A 20,540-nucleotide genomic window follows, 5' to 3' on the forward strand; every position below is an offset into this window, starting at 1 on the left:
GTTTCCTTCAGCAGCTCACCCCTCCTCCCGCCTCTGCTTTTGCTTCGGTGATAAATTAAACAGCTGTGTGTCTAAGACAAATCGAGGCGCAGTGAATACCAAGGTTACTGACCTTTCATGGTCAGTGGCTCCCTCTTCCCAGCCCCATCTCGGTATTGATCTTTATCTGCTGTGACAAGGACAATGCTTTCCCTGGCCCTCTTAAAGGGCCGGAAGAGAGTCCTATAGGGCAACTGCTGGTGTACGGGGGAGAAAGGGCTGAAGTGGGGGGAGCAGTAACGCAGAGCTATCGATTCCCCAGTGCGGCAGGGGCTGATAACAGCTCTCTAATGGGGCTTCAGCTTGGGAGCGCCGGGGGAGTGTGCTCAGGAGAAAGAGGCGCAGAGTGCGAACGTTCACTCGCTACCTCGGGAGAGCACCTGGGGTTTAACCCCTGCATACTGCGGGCACCTCGGGGCTGATGGGGCTCAGCTAGAGTGCCTCGTTCACTGGTCTAGAACTTAACGAGGGTCATGGAAGCCCAGGGGAAGGATGAGGAGGGTCACCCAACCTGACCCCTTGCTGGACTCCTCCCTGTGCACCAACATGTAACCCCCAGCAAGGTGGTTCTCCCCCCGCCAATCCAGGTCTCCCTCCCCTCCCTTGAATCTCTTCAGTCAAGCTGCTCCCACCACCATCTGCACCTTCTGGGAGGCTAAGCTTTTCCTGCCTTAGCCACAGCTCCTTGCCCCTTGGGTAGCTGTCTCTGGGGAGTGTACCCCTGCACCATGTCGTTTCCCCGGCGGTGTGCATCCAAGGGGACAGCACAGGCTGTGGTCGTGTCTCAGTCTACACAGAGCCCTTCCTTCCCTAGAGTCCACAGCCTGAGCCCCCTGCCTCATCCCCCGGCCTTTGTGTCCCTTCTTTGTCCGGTCTCTCATTTTCCTCTCTCCTTCCTGGACTCTCAGGATGAGTGAGGCCCTGTCCTGAGGCACTGACCTTGGCCCGGATCCTGGACTCTGCTGAGGCTGCCCTGCTCTGGCAGGGCAAAGCCACTGGAAACTTGGATCATCCAGAGGACTTCCCCTCCGCATGGGAATCTCTGGGTGGCCAACGGCCAGTGCAGTGGCTGCTACACTGTTTCCCCTCCTGTCCCCCCACCCAGAATATGGGGGACTGGCTTGGACACAGGGGGCATGTCTAGGATATCTCTTCATCAGATTGTCTATTGGAAGGGGGCCACTGGCAGCTGGAATAAGCTAGAGCAGCCTCACAGCCAGGGGCTGGGTTTGGCACTCACTCACTGCAGGATCACGGAGCCACTCACGTTGCTTAATACCCCACCAACCATGACATGTGCCTAATCCAGCTCAGCCTGTCCAGAGAATCCAGACCCGAGGGCCCCAAATGGGCTGGCTCTGAGCTTCAGAGCAGCCCTGTAATGACCTTGGATTTACGTACAATTCCCCTGATCAGTACGTCCCAGCAGAGCAGATTAGGGCTGAACCGGGTCCGTGTGGACCGCCTGGAGAGGTACACTGCCTGGACATACTTCACACTCTTTGCAGCACTCACAGGGACACCATCAGGATAAAAATAGTGGCCTACATTTTCAAAAGGGGCTAAGGGTTCTGGGTGCCCAGTTCCATGCACCTCAAAGAGGCCTGATTAGCAGAAAGGGCCACGCGCCCATCCTCTGGAAATCAGGGTCCTTTAAGGTGTCTCAACCTGGGCACCCAAAAGTTGAAGTCACTTTTGAAAATGGAGGCCAATACACAGCAGTAAAAGACACTTTCCTGTGTTACTAATAACAACCTGAGTCATCAATCCAGAAAGATATTTGGACAAATCACATTCACCTTTCAGCAAGGAGGCTGCTTGGCCGCTTTTTATCCTTCACTTCCGGTGAACAATGAAACCCACTTTCACTTTCTCTGTCTGATCACTTTCATGTCCTGATTTTCAGGTCTTGGCCCAAGGCTGTTGCACTTGGGTCTATCACACGGCAGGGGAAGGTTTGCATTTTTTAAACGAACCCCTCTCTCATTGAAAATGGTCGAGCTAATCCTTACTCCTGCCGTGAGTGCAGGGGATGGGACTCGATGGCCTCTCGAGGGTCCTTCCAGGCCTACGATTCTAGGATTCTATGAAAACCCTTGTAGCTCAGGCGATACGGGCTGGTGTTTATGGAACAGAACTAATGCAATTGTTTCAAATGAAAGAAAATGGGCATCACAAAATGCGGAAGAGATGGCCAGCCCTCTGTGGAGATAGAGGCGGTTAGGGACTATTTAGAAAAGCTGGACGTGCACAAGTCCATGGGGCCGGACGAGTTGCATCCGAGAGTGCTGAAGGAATTGGCGGCTGTGATTGCAGAGCCACTGGCCATTATCTTTGAAAACTCGTGGCGAACCGGGGAAGTCCCGGATGACTGGAAAAAGGCTAATGTAGTGCCAATCTTTAAAAAAGGGAAGAAGGAAGATCCTGGGAACTACAGGCCAGTCAGCCTCACCTCAGTCCCTGGAAAAATCATGGAGCAGGTCCTCAAAGAATCAATCCTGAAGCACTTGCATGAGAGGAAAGTGATCAGGAACAGCCAGCATGGATTCACCAAGGGAAGGTCATGCCTGACTAATCTAATCGCCTTTTATGATGAGATTACTGGTTCTGTGGATGAAGGGAAAGCAGTGGATGTATTGTTTCTTGACTTTAGCAAAGCTTTTGACACGGTCTCCCATAGTATTCTTGTCAGCAAGTTAAGGAAGTATGGGCTGGATGAATGCACTATAAGGTGGGTAGAAAGCTGGCTAAATTGTCGGGCTCAACGGGTAGTGATCAATGGCTCCATGTCTAGTTGGCAGCCGGTATCAAGTGGAGTGCCCCAAGGGTCGGTCCTGGGGCCGGTTTTATTCAATATCTTCATAAATGATCTGGAGGATGGTGTGGATTGCACTCTCAGCAAATTTGCGGATGATACTAAACTGGGAGGAGTGGTAGATACGCTGGAGGGGAGGGATAGGATACAGAAGGACCTAGACCAATTGGAAGATTGGGCCAAAAGGAATCTGATGAGGTTCAATAAGGATAAGTGCAGGGTCCTGCACTTAGGACGGAAGAACCCAATGCACAGCTACAGACTAGGGACCGAATGGCTAGGCAGCAGTTCTGCAGAAAAGGACCTAGGGGTGACAGTGGACGAGAAGCTGGATATGAGTCAGCAGTGTGCCCTTGTTGCCAAGAAGGCCAATGGCATTTTGGGATGTATAAGTAGGGGCATAGCGAGCAGATCGAGGGACGTGATCGTTCCCCTCTATTCGACATTGGTGAGGCCACATCTGGAGTACTGTGTCCAGTTTTGGGCCCCACACTTCAAGAACGATGTGGATAAATTGGAGAGAGTCCAGCGAAGGGCAACAAAAATGATTAGGGGACTGGAACACATGAGTTATGAGGAGAGGCTGAGGGAGCTGGGATTGTTTAGCCTGCAGAAGAGAAGAATGAGGGGGGATTTGATAGCTGCTTTCAACTACCTGAAAGGGGGTTCCAAAGAGGATGGCTCTAGACTGTTCTCAATGGTAGCAGATGACAGAACGAGGAGTAATGGTCTCAAGTTGCAGTGGGGGAGGTTTAGGTTGGATATTAGGAAAAACTTTTTCACTAAGAGGGTGGTGAAACACTGGAATGCGTTACCTAGGGAGGTGGTAGAATCTCCTTCCTTAGAGGTTTTTAAGGTCAGGCTTGACAAAGCCCTGGCTGGGATGATTTAACTGGGAATTGGTCCTGCTTTGAGCAGGGGGTTGGACTAGATGACCTCCTGAGGTCCCTTCCAACCCTGATATTCTATGATTCTATGATTCTATGATTCTATGAAAAACATGGCCAGTCATCAGTAGCAATGCTGCAGTTAACACCAAGAGGCACGAAATGGAGCTCGGGGGCCCACTGTGCTAGGCACTGTACATACAGAGGCAGATTAAGATTTATTGGGGTCCTGGGCACAAACAACATTTGGGCCAATCACACTCCCCTCACCACGGAGACCCGTCCCCTGCTCCTTCTTTTCCTAGGGTTGCCAACTTTCTAATTGCACAAAATAGAACACCCCTGCCCCGCCCCTTCTCTGTTCCCCGCCCCCGCTCACTCCATCCCCCCTCCCTCTGTCTCTTGCTCTCCCCCACCCTCACTCACTTTCACTGGGCTGGGGCAGGGAGTTGGGGTGTGGGAGGGGGTGAGGGCTCTGGCTGGGGGTGCGAGCTCTGGGGTGGGGCTGGGGATGAGGGGTTTGGGAGGGGGCTCCGGGCTGGGGCAGAGGGTTGGGGTACAGGGGAGGTGGTGCTGGCTTCGGGTGGGGGTGTGGTCTCTGAGGTGGGGCAGGGGATGAGGGTTTGGCGTGCGGGAGGGGACTCCGGGCTGGGCAAGGGGGTTGGGGGGCGGGGTCCCAGCGGCACTTACCGCGGTTCCCGGAAGTGGCCGCCAGGTCCCTGCAGCCCCTAGACACATAGGCGGCCAGGGAGGCTCTGTGCACTGCCCTCGTGCCCACAGGCACCGCCCCAGCAGCTCCCATTGGTCACGGTTCCCGGCCAATGGAAACTGCGGAGCCAGCCCTCAGGGTGGGGGCAGTGCACGGAGCCTCCCTAGCCGCCCATGCACCTAGGGGCCGCAAGTACCTGGCAGCCACTTCCGGGAGCCGTGTAGAGCTAGGGCAGGCAGGGAGCCTGCCTTAGCCTCGGGCCCGCACTGCACCACCAGCCGGAGCTGCCAGGGTCCCTTTTCGACTGGGCGGATGCCTGGCAGCCCTACCTCTTCCCCCTGAGGTCCCACCCCTGGCCAGGCTGGAAGCTGGAGCTGAGCCCTGGGAAGAGCCACCCAGGGAGCCTGGGCTGCTGTGGGAAGCCCCGGACCTTCCACCTGCCATGGGCGGCGCACCCCAGGGGGCAGGGGCTGCTCTTGGGCACCCCGAACGGCTCTGGCTTCCAGCCTGGTCCGGGGGCAGGGCCTCGAGGGGCAAAGGAGGAGTGGGGGCGGGGCCTTGGGGGAAGAGGAGGAGCAGGGGCAGGGCCCCAAGGGAGGAGGTGGAGCAGGGGACGGGGCCACAGTTCTGGCACCAGTCGCCCCGCCACTTCTACACAGGTTCCAACGCTCCTGCGAGGAACCCCAAATTGGCTGGGACCCCAGGCACGGGCCCCGTGTGTTAATCCGCCACTCTGTCCATACCATAGGTGCTGGAAGTAGGGGTGCTGCCACACCCCCTGGCCTGAAGTGGTTTCCATTATATACAGCATTTACAGATTGGCTCTAGGCACCCCCCGCTATACAAATTGTTCCAGCACCTCTGGTCCATACACGTGCTATGAGACAGTCTCTGCTCTGAAAAGTTGACATCTAGACAAGAAAAGAGAGGATTATTATGCCCAGTTTACAGATGGGGGGGCTGAGGCATAGAAAAATTTTACCAGAGGTCACCCAGATAGTCTGTGACAAACCGGGAAGTTGAATTCACAGCTCCTGAGTCCCAGCCCAGTGTATTAACCATAAGACCAAGGGGGGCCTGGACTAACTCTAGGTACAGTCATGAAACATGCATAATAACCACAAGGCCAGATCTGCCCAGAATGCCTGTCTGCAATTGCACAGATTCTAAGGCCCGAAGGCATCACTGTTTTAGTCTGACCTCCTGCAGAGCACAGGCCCGAGAACTAATTCCTGTTTGAACCAGAGCAGAGCATTTAGAAAAAAAATCCCACCAGGATTTAAAAATTGACAGTGATGGAGAATCCACCACGACCCTTGGGAAGTTGATCCAGTGGCTAATTAACCTCAATGTTAAATCTCTGCACCTTATTTCCAGTCTGAATTTGTCTAGCTTCAATTTCCAGCCATTGGATCATGTTAGACCTTCCGCTGCTAGACTGAAGAGCCCATTTGCAAATTCTGTTCCCCCTATAGGTACTTACGGACTGTGACCAAGTCACCCCTTCACCTTCTCTTTGTTAAACTAAATAGATTGAGCTCCTTGAATCTATCGCTATAAAGCAGGTTTTCTAATCCTCTAATCATTCTCGTGGCTCTTCTCTGAGCCCTCCCCAATATATCAACATTGTTCTTGAATTGTGGGCACCAGAACCGGACACAGGATTCCAGAAGCGGTCGCACCAGTGCCAAATACAGAGGTGAAATAACCTCCCCACTCCTACTCAATAATCCTGTTTAGGCATCCAAGGTTTGCATTAGCTCTTTTGGCACCGGGTGCTCATGTTCAGTTGATGAGCTAGCATGATCCCCAAGTCTATTTCAGAGTCACTGCTGGCCGGGATAGAGTCCCCCAGCCTGGAAGCACAGACCATCAAGTGCTAGAAAACGAATGGAAGGGAACACACCTGTATAAGGAGTTGGAGTGACTTAATAGTTCCCCCCGCCCCATCTCTATATTCTATGGATGGGACCCTAAATAAGGCAAAAACAGCCTTTCCTCATGGCACTGTGGGAATTCAGCTCCCAGCCGGAACCCCTAAGAGCAGAATAATTGGCCAAAAAAAAAAAATCACATTGTGAGGGAGATAAAAGTAATTTTTAGACCCATGCAAACAGCCCAGTTCTCACTGTGCACCTTCATAGAATATCAGGGTTGGAAGGAACCTCAGGAGATCATCTAGTCTAACCCCCTGCTCAAAGGAAGACCAATCCCCGGTTTTTGCCCTAGATCCCTAAATGGCCCCCTCAAGGATTGAACTCACAACCCTGGATTCAGCAGGCCAATACTCAAACCACTGAGCTATCCCTCCCTGCTTGCCTTGTCTGGCTTCCTATGGGGCAGCCCCAGTGTGCATGGCTCTGGCCTGCGTCATGCCAATTTGGCCAGTGGGCTGCTGAAGGTATCCCCAATATGCTGGTGTTGGCTGGTGGCCTAGCCATGGACACGCACAGCAGACCTCAGTGCACCTCCAGGGGAAGGCTTTGCCCATCAGGCTAGGAAGGCGCTGGCCTGGGGTGGCCACCGCACATGGGCTTAGATGACTTTGGTGTCAGCTCTTGATCCTGCGAGTCCCTAAGTGGTGTGCAGCAGGGAGTAGGTGTGGGCATCAATTAGGTTAAGCAGTGGGTGTAGCCTGCTGCAAGGAGCAGCAGGAAGCCTCCTGCACTCCTGTTCACGTTTTCACAAGGGACAAGTCAGGGGTGGAGAATGGGGGTGTCGGATCCCCACCATGCTAAGGAGATGCTTAGCTGCACATTCCAGTGTCACAGCAAGGCAGGGTCAGGTTTCCCCACCTACCCAGGACCTTCTGTGCACCAAAGCTCTACACCTGGGCTGGGCACGATTAACTCTTTAGCGTCTCACTCTTTTCCCCTTCTTCCCACCTCACCAAAACCAAACCAAACCAAACCAAAGCCCAAACTCCCAGCTAGTATGAAAATATGACCTCCCCTCTGTGTCTCTGGGTAGCAGACACATCCTGGAAAGTGGCAAATATCCCAGCGCTGCCCCAGTGGGCAGGGAGAGGGGAGACAGAAGGTCTCCTAAAGTTTTCCAGCGAGATGAGAACAGATCCCTTAAGGAACCATCCACTGTCCAGTGATCACGTTACCCCAAGTTGCTGCACTGAAACCTGCCCCCTGCGTGGTGCTTTGCCCTTGACCATTGCCCTTTGAATACAGGTCGGTGGCCAGTTTTCCTATTGCAAGTCGACAGGAGAGTAAGATTGCATGAGACACTCTAGCAAATACTTAACTGATGTCCAGACAATGACACATCACATCTACTGAGTTCCCGACCCCCACTGATTTTGTCCCTGGGATTGGGTCTGCCCAGATCCATTCTTTACAACTCCCCAGTGCTGTTCTCACTGCTCACGCCTCCATCGTTAGCCTCCAGGCGGTTACAGTATTGTTTTCCTCTTCACGTTTATTTTATTCCGTTACTAAGGATCAAAGTTAGATTCGCTGGACTGCTCGGGCTCCTCTCTTGTGTAGCCAGTTTCATGCCAGTGAAAGGTGCTGCACTGGCAGAAGTTCTCGGGTTAGCCACAGACTGCGTACAGCAACGTACGCTTCCCCCCCACGGACCCTGTCCTACCCTAAAAAAGGCCCCGTCTACACTGGAGCTGGAGGTGTAAACTGCAACTTGGGCAGACGTACACGCAGCAAGGCCTCCCCAGCACAGACAGCGGCTCAGGGACACCCCTTCCGAGCTCCTAGGTATGCATTCAGGCAGCTAGCTCGAGGCTCTGTGGCCACACTTCTACGTTAGTAGGCTAGCTCAAGCTGGGTGGGAGGTGGGAATCACCTCTCCCAGCTGCAGTGTAGATGTCTCCAAAGAGGCCTGTGGCCAAGGGGATAGAGAACTGCAGTGGGAATCAGGTAGCCTTGGGCAAATTCCCCTTCCTGTACCTCTGTCTCCCTACCTTTATTTCTATTACGAGCAATTTGGGGCAGAAGCGGTCTCTTACTATATTTATATACAGCGCCTTGCACAATGGGGCCCGGATCTCACCTAGATTCACTGCTGCTAGTTCATTCACAGGAAAGGAGTTCAGGTTCTATACTTATTGCATCCTTGGTCACTCCTCTGAGAGAAAGGGGCCAATTATTTCCAACAAGGATGGTGCTATTTTATATATTTTTAAGATGCAGCCACCTATCATCCAGTAGGAACTAGACTGAGACCCAACAAACTCATTTGATATAGGAGACAGGCCAATCATTAGACGGGTACCACCTTTAACTCACCTCCAAACCTAGACCAGATTTGAACTGGCCTGGAAACAAGAGACCCTGTAGCCCACCACCACTAAACCCTCCTGCCCTTTGCAGTCGTTAAACAATTTTACTGCCTTGTCTTCCTGCCTTGCCATTATTATTATTGCTGATTTCAATCCCTCCCTTCGCCTACTAGTGGGGCTGAGTTTTGTCTAGCGTTCCTGATCTATTCGCTCGAGACCAGCCGGAAGCAAAGCCCCAATTCCAACCCTGGGGAGCATCAGATTGCACTCTGCAGCTGGGCTGAACCAAACCCCAGGATCCAAACATCCCCAAACTTTGGTGGTTTAGAATCTGAATTTGAATAGGGATTTTTTAGCTGGTCCCTCTCTCTCTAATGCACCAGACACCTCCTGAATGTGAGATCAGATCCCAGCTCGTCACCTTGGGCCCACATGTGCCATCGGCAGAAGCCTGTTGGCAGTATTAATTCATTCTTGGGTTTTGTTGCCTTCCACTTTCCCCCAGCAGCCTCTATGGACGGTGTGACCTTCCCCACGTCTCCTCCCCCTCCCTTCTCCGATTCCATTACTGCTTTTACCCTCTGCTCGTGGGGCCGGTCCTGTATGGCACACACTGGCCTCTTCAGGAGCCTTTGGAATTTCCCTTTTCAGACTCACTGAGGGGTTCCCGTATCAAAAGTCACCCAGCAGCTGTTCAGCGGAGGCCAGGAGGCATTTCCAACAGCTCCAGGGGAATCGGACCAGCCTTTCAATCCATTTCCCAAAGCGCTTGATACTAGGGTGACCAGAGAGCAAGTGTGAAAAATCGGGACACTTTTTTCGGGACGGGAGCATAGTTGCATATACAAGACAAAGCCCGAAATATTGGGATGCTCCCGAAGGTATCAGGATGTCTGGCCCCCTACCTGCAGCCCCTGTCTCAGACAGGTGAAACAATGATAAATACTGACCAAAGGAAAGTGACTCTCTCTGCAGACAAATCAAACGTTGCAAACGTAAAATCAGCAGCAGGCTACAGGCTCTGGCAGCCCCTTGCTGCTGGCGCAGTAACTCGTTGCTGTTCATTTTTGCCACTGAGATCCGTGGATTGAGATGAATTCGCTCTCAGCTTGCTCTTATGGACCTACCTAGCATGTCCTCGGAAACAGGTGTGCGGAGGATGTCCCCGGTAAACTCGCAGGATGTCTTCTTGGCGTCGATCCCAGATGTTCCTTCAAACACCTGCACAGACCCGGGGACAGGAACCGAATTAGTGGCAATTAGTGGGGATTAACGGCAAATGGCTGGAGAGGGCCAGGCGGGTTCAAATGAACTGAGGGGAAGGGAATCTAGAAGATAATGTTATGTGATCTGCACTGTTTAAAAAGATGCACCAGACAGAGAGGGCGAGGGAGCCTGGGAAGGAAGGAAGGAAAGAAACTTTGGTATTAAGAAAACTTTCCACTTTTAGGACCTGATTGAAAGCCTGTCCACGGGAGTTTTCCCATTTACTTCAACGGGCTTGGGCTCAAACCCTTACTCCATAATGTAACTAGGTGCTGTGTGGATGTGTCTCAGCATGCCAGCTCTCTCGCTTGGCGTAGATGTGGAGCCTGTCCAATTGCCAGTGTGTGGCCTCAATGCAGCAGCGCATGGATCTGGGGAACTGGAGCTCGCCTGGCTGGAGAGCACTAGATGCCACCCATCGGCATGGCTACGCCTCCATTTAAACCTACCATCTCCCTCATGTCTTACAGTGTAAAACCTCCGGGCTGCCGGACCACCCCAGTGAGATTTCTGTCCCTTTTCTGTACACTCACAGACGCGGCTGGCCTGGAGAACGATGGGGCTGTCGAACAGAGATGACTCTGTAATGCTGGTACATAATCAGTACTACGGTCGATTTGAAGTAGTGGCTGGTGATCTCGGCCAGCACGAGGGATTGAAGTGGGGCCCTCTAGAACTAAATACACAAATCTCTATGACATGGGCAAAAGAACCCACCTCTCCAGCTGCGATCCTGTGACAGATTCATCTCCTCCGTGGATCAAGTGCAGAGGGGGACAGGTCACACACACTGACCAGTGGGTCACTGCTCCAGAAGGGGCCTGATCCGTAGCTACTGATGAGGCTGATATCAGTGACGCTGGTCTGATTTACACCAGCTCGGGACCTGCCCCCTAGACGTCCCTATGTAGACTCAAAAGCAGGTCACCTGTACATCCCCGCTCAGCGACCCTTCCTTCACCAAAGGACAGGGTAGCGCTCTGCTTGTTCTCCTCTGGCCGCACAGCTCTGTGCTAGCCACGAAGCACCCTGTGGCCTTCGCTTTCTAGCTGCTGCTATAATTCTTCTCTCTCCCAAGCTAAGCGGTGTAGGACCAGATCAGCACTTGGATGAGAGACCCTGAGGCAAAAATCCAGGTGCTGTAGGCAGTGGAGTGTGTGTCTCAATGGCTGGCGCTCTTGAGCCAAGGCTAAACTGGAGCCACTTTTCAGATTTGACTCTGGGGGGCTCAAGCCCTTGCAAGCTATGAAAGTCCTCAGCCAGGGATCTGCTGGTTGCATCTGTGTGTGAAGAGCCAGGCTTACTCTCAGCACCGCGTGAGCGCGAACCACAGCTCCCCAGCCCGAGCTGTGTCTTTAGTACAACACAAACCGAGCCCTAGCAATCAGACAGGAAGCCAGCCCCTGTCGTGATTTGAGACACAGGAAATGGAAGTTGGCATCAGAATATCCTGCTCCTCTCTGCATTAAATACTCAGTGCCCCGGTCACCAGTGAACTTTGAATCCTCAGCGCTGCACTACAGACCTTTGCCATGTGAACAAATGAAGAAACATCAGCTGAGAAGTCGACCACCTGCTAGGGGAGAAAATGGCACATTTGTTGCTCGCATGTAACGAGCTCTATTTCCTGCGTCTCAAGAGTTATCATCAGACCAGCTATCCTGCTGGGAAGTTCAGTAGCGTATATGAGACACACACAGGCCCAGATTCTGCAACGAACTCACCATGGGTGAAGGGGTTCGCTTGAGCAGAGCCAATTTCAGGATCAGGGCCATATTTATGTATCACGCACATATATTATATAAACATTACACGCTGGTATTTACATGCAATTTCTTTAGCTAAGAGATCACTGCAATTTTCCATTCGAACTCCTGCCATATGAGAAATAGTTCTTTTAAAATTGCTTTAAAATATAGATTTGCTCAAAGAAGGCAGATCTAAAGATCCCAGCAATTCCAAAATGAACCAGGGAGAGGCTGGAATAAAGAAAGCATAAAACAGTCTCATTAATGCAGTGGAGGTAACAGTTGGATGGTTTAAGGGCTGTGTTTTCTCCCAGCTTGCTAACGAGATTCTACCAGAGCAGCATGCTCTAGCAGAGAAGGGAATCCAAAGGCACTTTGATTGGTATAATATTTGCCACCATTTGTATTAATTAACCTCCCGACCGCTGCTTTAATTAGAGCCGTGTGGCCCCTTGGAAAGGACTGGACTGTGAAAGAATGTGGCACATTCAAGCAGGCTCATTCATACATCTGCAGCTGCGGCAGCAAGGAAGAAAGGAAAAGGCTGCCCTACCCCAGTGCATGTGTGTGGGTCAGGCCCTTCCTAAGCCGCTTCTGCAAAAGACTCAGGTTTTTGGAGGCTGACTCCCTAATAGGATTAGAAGGGCACTGCAAAGGTCTCTGCAGCATTGGAGGAGTGAAGTTTCGCAGCTCGCCGGCAGAGGTCCCAGGCAGGTCAACTGGGTAGCTACCTTGTTTCATTAGGCTGAGCTCAAGGCGTTAATGATTCGAGAGGGACAAGCCGGGAGGGAAGCGGGCTGATTGGAAAGAACAGGGAGTTAGATTACAAAAGGTCAGGACGCTTTCAGAGAAAACTGTGACTTTTATTTTGGACGGACCCTGGTGCCCCCATGGAGACCCACAGAAATCACCCACATGGATCCCGGTGCAGGATCAGGGCCACAGGGCGAGACTTTTTGCGCCAGTTGTTGCGAGGGTGAGGGGTAAACTGGTGATTGTCAATGCACAGAGTTTGCTGTCTGGGCGGAGGGGTGGGGGGCATGGGACCTGAGAATGGCATTTCCAGGGACCTCCAGTAGGGGTCACTGGAGAGGGAAAAGCTCCAGCAGGGCCAGGGCCAAAGGCGCATTTTAGGGGGCAATGAGCTGACGCAGCAGGAACTGGGGAACAAACCAGCTGTGCCCATGGAATTAAAGGCTGTAGCCTAGGCCATGCACACAACGGGGGCAAAGTCTGTTTGCAGGAGGCAACTCTAATTCCGGCATTTCCTAACTTTTGAGTGCTTGACTTCGCCACCTTAATGCTGCGTTTTAATGTAGTTTTTCGTGTGTATTTCCTGGATTTTTGAAAAAAAAAAACAAACTGAGAAAACAGGAGTGCCAACTTGTGGAACCAGGCGGGTACCCACAAGGGTCACCGGAAGGGTGCAAACCGTTAGTTCCATAGCACAGGCCTCTGCCCCAGAGCAACTGACAGCACTAGTAGGTTGTCATCCCCAACATGAGCCAACCAGTAGATGGGGATGAGACACACACTTTGCCAGTGGGTTTCACTGCTATTGGCTGGCAGCAGAGGGATACTGAGACTCAGGAATCCTGGGTTCTAGTCTAGGGTCCGAGGGGAGCATCTACTCTAGTGGTTACACAGCCCCTGCCCTGCCTGGCCTGACTCCTCATGCTCCCGACCCTTCCACCCCCCCATCTCAAGTCCTCATTCCTGTCCCAATATCCCCCAGCTCCCTGGCCCCCTTGGCTCCACATCCCCACCCTCACTGGTTCCATGGCCCAGCAGCACACCCCAGCTCTTTGTCCCAATCAACCCAGTACCCCACACCCACCCCTACCCCCTTTGCTTCTTGTCCCTGTTCCCTCAAACCCTCAGCTTCTCTTCTCCATGCTGCCCACATGGATCTTTGTCCCAGTCTCACCCACCACCTGTCTGGCCCCTTGTCCAACCTGCCCTCCCTCCACTGCCCCAAGACTCCTCTCCAAGCAGGCTGAGTCCTCTTCTCCCTGCTGCCTGTGTGCCAGCAGGGGGGTGGCCTTTGGGAGCACAGGAGACAAGTCCCTGCTCCAGAGCGTGAAGGGGCTACAGCTTCTCAACAAAATGCTTAAGAGTTTTATTAACATGGGCAAAACAAGGGATTTTTCCTTAGACTTGTTCTGAGAAACGGCTGAACCATTTTTGCTGGGGGAAAAAAAACTTCAGCTGGAGGCAGACACTCAGCAGGGAAAATTCCAGCCCGAACGGTTAAAGTTTGGCAAAGTTATAAGCCGCTGACAACGGGGTGTTATAACAGGAAGTGTTAACTCAGAGGCTCTGCTACTGCGCTGCATACAGTCCTGTAACCCTCCCCGTCCCCCTGGTGCCGGCCTGCTTGTACACCAAGAGCCAGTTGTAAGGGTGGTTTTGTGAGTGTGATGGGGCTGCCTCATCACAAGGAGCTGGAATCAGACCCCCCACCCAACTCCTTTCTCACAGAGACGCCAAACAGCCAGAGACACATCGATTCCAAGGGCAGACGGGACCACCGTGATCATCTAGTCCAGGGGTCGGCAACCTTTCAGAAGCGGTGTGCCGAGTCCTCATTTATTCACTTTAATTTAAGGTTTCGTGTGCCAGTGTTACATTTTAACATTTTTAGAAGGTCTCTCTCTCTCTCTAAGTCTATATATTACATAACTAAACTATTGTCATATGTAAAGTAAACTAGGAGGAGGGGCAGGCATGCTTCATTTAAAATTAAATTAAAATGCTGATCTTACGCCGCCAGCCCGCGCAGCCCACTGCCAGCCTGGGGTTTCGTTCACCTAGGCTGGCAGCAGGCTGAGCGGGGCCTGCGGCCGGGACCCGGGCTAGCAAGGGACTGGCAGCCAGAACCCCAGACCGGCAGTGGGCTGAGCGGGGCCAGCGGCTGGCACCCCGGCTGGCAAGTGGCCGGCAGCCAGAACCCCAGACCGGCAGTGGGCTGAGCGGGGCCTGCGGCCGGGACCGCAGCTGGCAAGTGGCCGGCAGCCAGAACCCCAGACCGGCAGTGGGCTGAGCGGGGCTGACAGCCGGGACCCCAGACCGGCAGTGGGCTGAGCGGGGCTGACAGCCAGGACCCCAGACCGGCAGTGGGCTGAGCGGGGCCGACAGCCGGGACCCCAGACCGGCAGTGGGCTGAGCGGGGCCGACAGCCGGGACCCCAGACCGGCAGTGGGCTGAGCGGGGCCGACAGCCGGGACCCCAGACCGGCAGTGGGCTGAGTGGCTCAGCCGGCTGCCACTCAGCCCGCTGCAGGTCTGGGATCCCGGCCCTGCCCACATAGAGTGGGTACCTACCTTCTCCCTGGTTCTGGCCCATTCTCTTCCTCTCTCTCTGCACTGAGCTGAGGGTGGGAGTGCACTGAGCACAGGGCTGGGGGTGAAGAAGCAGGCTGGGGGTTGGGGTGCAGAGTCTGGCCAGGAGCTAGAATGAGAGAGGGGGCTCAGCCACTCTTGTGCCACTGTGGGTACAGAGCCTGACTTCCCCAAAGACACTCGCAATCCAATCTCTGCAGCAGCTGCTCTTATGGCCCTGTCCCGAGCGTGTGTGTGAGAGGAGAGGAGAACTGAGGGTAGGTCTACACGTCAATGGAAAACCCAGGGCTGGCCCGTGCCAGTTGGCTCGGGCTTGTGGGGCTGTTTCATTGCAGTAAAGATGTCTGGGATCAGCCCGGGCTCTAGGACCCTGCAAGGTGGGATAGTCTCAGAGCTCCGGCTCCAGCCTGAGCCCAGATGTCTACACTGCAATGAAACAGCCCTGCATTCCGAGCACCGGGAGCCAGAGTCAGCTGGCCCGGGCCAGCTGCGGGTGACTAGTGGCTGTGTAGACACACCATGACCAGGTAAGTCCCCTGCACTCTCACAAGCTCATTGGAGCAGGGGTGGTTTTTCACTATGGGTTTGCGCAGCGCCCAGCACAATGGGGCCCTGATCTAGGTTATGGCCTAGAGGTGCTACCATAATACAGATAAATTGGTATCCTTCTCAGTTTCCTGAGCCATCCAGTCACTCTGACAATGTGCTTTGCAAAGAATGAAACTCATATGGAACCGAACTGGAAAAAGGAACCCACAGAGAATACAATACAGGTGCTCAGCAGCAGAATGGGCCGAGTGAGTTGTAGTTGTGGTGTATTGAAAACTGTGTTAAAACGATAAGCTACCACAGTGAGTCTCAGGGATTTTCGTGGTCTGTTTGCAAGGAGGCATGCAATCCGAGTTATCAACAAAGAGCCAGCCTAGAGCAAGGTGGGTAAATCCTGCCTTAGGGAGCAGCCTGCTTTGTCTCTATCTGGTTTTGGCTCTTGTGTGTCAAGGTTCTGGGTTTGAAGAACCAAAGTCGTGTTACATCGCAAGCTTCCAGCAAGAGGATTTCCTGGTTTTAGCTACCCTCCCGTGTGTATGCCGTGAACATAGTGACACACTGCATGCTGTGCACTCACCTGCACGATAGCTTTAGACCCCACCACTTCCAGGACCTGCCCGCTCCTGTTGGTGCCATTGGGAAGGGTGAAGTTGACAATCTCGGCATACCGGGCGAACTGCGCAGAGAGAAGCAAGGCCGGGGTTAATGTCCGAGCTGCCGCTGTCCTGTGGGAAGCAATCCTGCCCTGGCTGACTTTTCACACCACAACCAGACTCCAGCGAGCTCCCCACATTGGTACAACTGTTGTGTGATGCCTGGCTCCCTCCCTAGCTCAGTGGGAATGTCAATCGGAGAGCCTGGGCCTGAGTGTAACCCCTTGGGCTGGCATCCCCGGCCCACACTTCCAGCTGAACGATCAGAAATATTTCTGTGTTCCTTTGGCAGTAGGAGCACCGCCTGGGTGCTCGCTGCTTCGGAGCACGGCCCACACCGTGCCTACCTCCCATTCCTTGGTCCACACTTTCAAGGGGCTCCTCGGCTTCCCCATTGCCCCTTCATGCTCATTTCTTCCTGCTCTCTTCTCCGCCCCCTGACCAAACTTCCTGCACCTTTGCATCCTTCCCCTGTGCCCCTTTATGCTTCCTGCCATGCAGCCCCTAGGCCTGGAGCTCCCTCCTGCCCCACCTGGACAAATGTCTCTCTTCATTCCAAACCTTTCTTCACACTCACACCTCACATTAATCACTTCTACAGATAAGGCACCAGACTGGGACTCAGCAGATCTGGGGTCTATTCCCAGCTCTTCCACTGACCTACTGCGGGACCTTGGGCAAGTCCCTTCATTTCCCTGTGCCTCAGTTTCCCACCTGTAAAGTGGGGATAACAACACTCCCTTGTCTATTTAGAGTGTGAGCTTCCCCACCTAACTGGGGTGCTGCAAGGATAAATTCATGAGAATTTGTGAGGGGCTCAGACACTGGGGCAATGAGCACTGCTGGGCAGCCCGTAGACAAATAACTGGTCAGTCGTAGTTATTGGCTGATTGCTATTTAACATTTGAGTATGGCACTCCTGCCACAAAGCCTGTCAGCGGGAAGCCATCAAAACCATGGCTGCAATAGATGAGGAGCCCAGATGGGACCATTGCGATCAGCCAGTCTGACCTTCAGCATGACACAGGCCAGAGAATTTCACCCGGTGATATCGGCATGCAGCCCTAGAGCTTGTCATTGAATTGCTGGCGTAGCCTCCAAGACCTTAGCCACTTGGTTCCGAAGCACTCAGCTCAACTCTGAACTCATCCCTGCGGTCTCTTTATTGGTATATGGTCAAACTACACTTGAGCTGCCAAGCCTCAGGCAGAGGGGGTGGATACAGGGCAGCAAAGTTACCCAGCAAACCTCTTCCTTTCTATCCATTTGCACATCACTGTGTGTTTACTGTACACTGCATGACACGTTGCTTGGTCACTTTGTAGGAACCAATCTCTGTACAGCATGGTCTGGCCACGCACTCTCCATGCACGACCTGCTCTTTACCTCCTCTTACGTTCCAGGCTTATCTTACCCACTGGTATCTTGTCCATTGTCAGTGGCTCCCTGATCATAGCTAGTACAGACATTTTGTTCTCAGCCTGGTGCTCCATTTACTTCCCTCATCCAGTTTCCCAAGAAATGAGGCCTCCCTCATGTCCAATTACTCATCAAGCCAGGCCTACATGAACCAGAGCAGATCTTTTATGCAGACACCCAGTCCTGCTGGGGAAATGCCCAGCAACGGAGAAGCTACAGCTGTCCCAATGGTGTGTTAATTAGGTTGCTGCCCTCTCTTGTATGGCTAAATATGGGGAGTCCAGAGTTGTCAACGCAATGATAAGAATGTCCCTGCATACACACACTATGCTTGTGAGCGGGGATTGAACCTGGTACCTTCGGCACCAAAAATGCAGGCGGCAGCAACGTGGGCTGAAGGCTTATACTAGTTCTACGGGGAAATGTAACATGCGAGCCACCATTTATATAGCTGTGTTGTTAGACACGGCTCATCCCAAGTGTCTGGAATAATGGGAGTTCAAATCTTGTCTGAAGTGCCATTTTGTGCTGAACCGAGGCCATAGGCATATGCAGAGGGACCGTCAGCATCAGACATCCATACTCTTGTGCCTTGCACTAACTGGGGCACTGTCCGAGCGGTAAAGCTGTTCTTGCCCATGGGACTGGCCCGATGTCAGCATCCTAAGCAAGGGTCACCAGTGTTTCAGCAGCAGTAAGGAGGAGGAAACGGAGCGCAGTTAGGAACCAATTCCTCTTGACCATTAGTGAGAGTTGGGCCCCAAACTCCCCTTTGGGCCTTTGAAAACTGACCCCAACGTTTGCTCCTGCACAAACCCAAATGATTTAATTGCTGGCAGATTTAAACAACTTTTCTCTTGCCTTTAAGGCCAGCTCCCACTTAGAGCCGGGGGCCATTTGTGGCAACTGGTGTGGATTAAGTTGGCCTGGAGTTCCATCCGTGTCAGCCCGGAGAAAAATGCCCGGCATAAGACGTCCAAACAGCTAAAGCTAGCAGGGAAATTGGCTCAGAATCACGGTCTGCGCTTGGACCTTCAGTCAATGCCAGGCTGGTGAAAGCCACCACATCTGAAAGCCTCTCCTTCTCCACAAAGCAGGGAGAGGATGAGGGCGGGTGCAAAGGGCAAGCTGCCCCCCCCACTGCCCTGCCCTCCCATAACCCCCATTATGAGCAAGGGAGTAATTCACCTTCTGGCTACAGCTAATCCCCCGGACTAACACCCGTGCAGTTACACCAGGGAAGGATATGTACCATGGTCGCTCTCTACTGACCTGGCTTGGATTCGAACCAAGGGTTACGTCTACATAGCACATGCAGATTGCAGTGCGGGTAGGCTTTAATCTAACGAACCCAGGTAACGACCATAGTAGAGACGTGGCGGCTCAGATGTCAGCGTGGGCCAGCTGCCGCAGTACAAGGCTGCTGGGGACCTGGGTACGTACTCAGGTTGCTAGTCGGCTGTCATATCTTCACTACTGTTGTTACCCATGCTAGCTAGATTAAAACTAGCACAGATGGGCCTATATCCCATTACGGCACCCCCCAGCCCCCCTTTTGCTTTCTAAGCTCTGGCACTGGCCCACTGTCCTTCCCTAAAGTTGCCAAATTGTGTAAATTCCAAGGGACGGGCATTTTGCCAAACCTCCAGCAGCCCTGCTCCATTTCCCTTCCTTGCACGCACCGGCGACTGGCCTGCTGGCTTAGCCTCAGCCAGGACTGTACAGTTTCCCTGGCTACTGGGCATCTACGCCTGTGAACTTTGGACTTTAAATCTCCAGTAAAAACCTTCTTTTAAAATAAACAAACACGTGGCCCAGCTCTTTAACTGATCTTATTCATTTCCATCCTGCACATGTCAGAACGAAAGGCACTATCGCCATGATCCATGATGTTGCAACTGATCAACAAAGCATTTATTTATTACCAGGCATAACCCTTCCTCGGGATCCAGGGGCAGCTACGTATGGAATGCAGCTTTCCTGGCTTTAGTGTTGGCCGCTTTTAACTCGGGAGCTGCCTTATTGCCACTGAAGAGAGCCTGGACAGCAGGGTTCCAATAACAGTGAACTCACTCAGACAGGTGGGTTCGATCCCTGATCTCTAGACAAGTACTGAGACTGGTGACAAACACAGAACTCTGAACACCCAGTCCCGTGCCCGAGCCAGAAGATCATGCCCCCATCACTGAGCAAACCGGAAGCAAACCGGGGCCTGGTGTGAGGGGACGCACAACTCCAGCCCATCCATGTCCATGGAGCTTATAGCCGGGCTGAATCTGCTCTGAAAATGCAGGAAGAAGAAAAGGAGTACTTGTGGCACCTTAGAGACTAACCAATTTATTTGAGCATGAGTTTTCGTGAGCTACAGCTCACTTCATCGGATGCATACCGTGGAAACTGCAGCAGACTTTATATACGCACAGAGAATATGAAACAATACCTCCTCCCACCCCACTGTCCTGCTGGTAATAGCTTATCTAAAGTGATCATCAGGTTGGGCCATTTCCAGACAAGTTTTTTCATGCAGTTGATAGATTTCCACTCCATACGGCTAAATGCAGTGCCTTGCAATAATGACAGGTTTCAGAGTAACAGCCGTGTTAGTCTGTATTCGCAAAAAGAAAAGGAGTACTTGTGCACTGCATTTAGCCGTATGGAGTGGAAATCTATCAACTGCATGAAAAAACTTGTCTGGAAATGGCCCAACCTGATGATCACTTTAGATAAGCTATTACCAGCAGGACAGTGGGGTGGGAGGAGGTATTGTTTCATATTCTCTGTGTGTATATAAAGTCTGCTGCAGTTTCCACGGCATGCATCTGATGAAGTGAGCTGTAGCTCACGAAAGCTCATGCTCAAATAAATTGG

At 52.8% G+C, this 20,540-nt stretch overlaps 1 protein-coding gene across 1 annotated transcript in view; it reads right to left on the reverse strand.

The window, feature by feature from the left end:
* Positions 1-20,540, reverse strand: part of ATP6V1B1 (ATPase H+ transporting V1 subunit B1) — an 82,014-nt gene that overhangs the window by 20,800 nt on the left and 40,674 nt on the right. Inside the window, exons 3-4 of the mRNA XM_073343055.2 lie at positions 16,178-16,276; positions 9,824-9,917 (exon numbers count right to left, since the gene is read on the reverse strand). Of these exons, the coding sequence (XP_073199156.2) occupies positions 9,824-9,917; positions 16,178-16,276 (193 nt within the window). The remainder of the gene's footprint in view (positions 1-9,823; positions 9,918-16,177; positions 16,277-20,540) is intronic.

This window comes from Lepidochelys kempii, chromosome 4, assembly GCF_965140285.1.
Source record: "Lepidochelys kempii isolate rLepKem1 chromosome 4, rLepKem1.hap1, whole genome shotgun sequence".
NCBI lineage: Eukaryota > Metazoa > Chordata > Testudines > Cheloniidae > Lepidochelys > Lepidochelys kempii.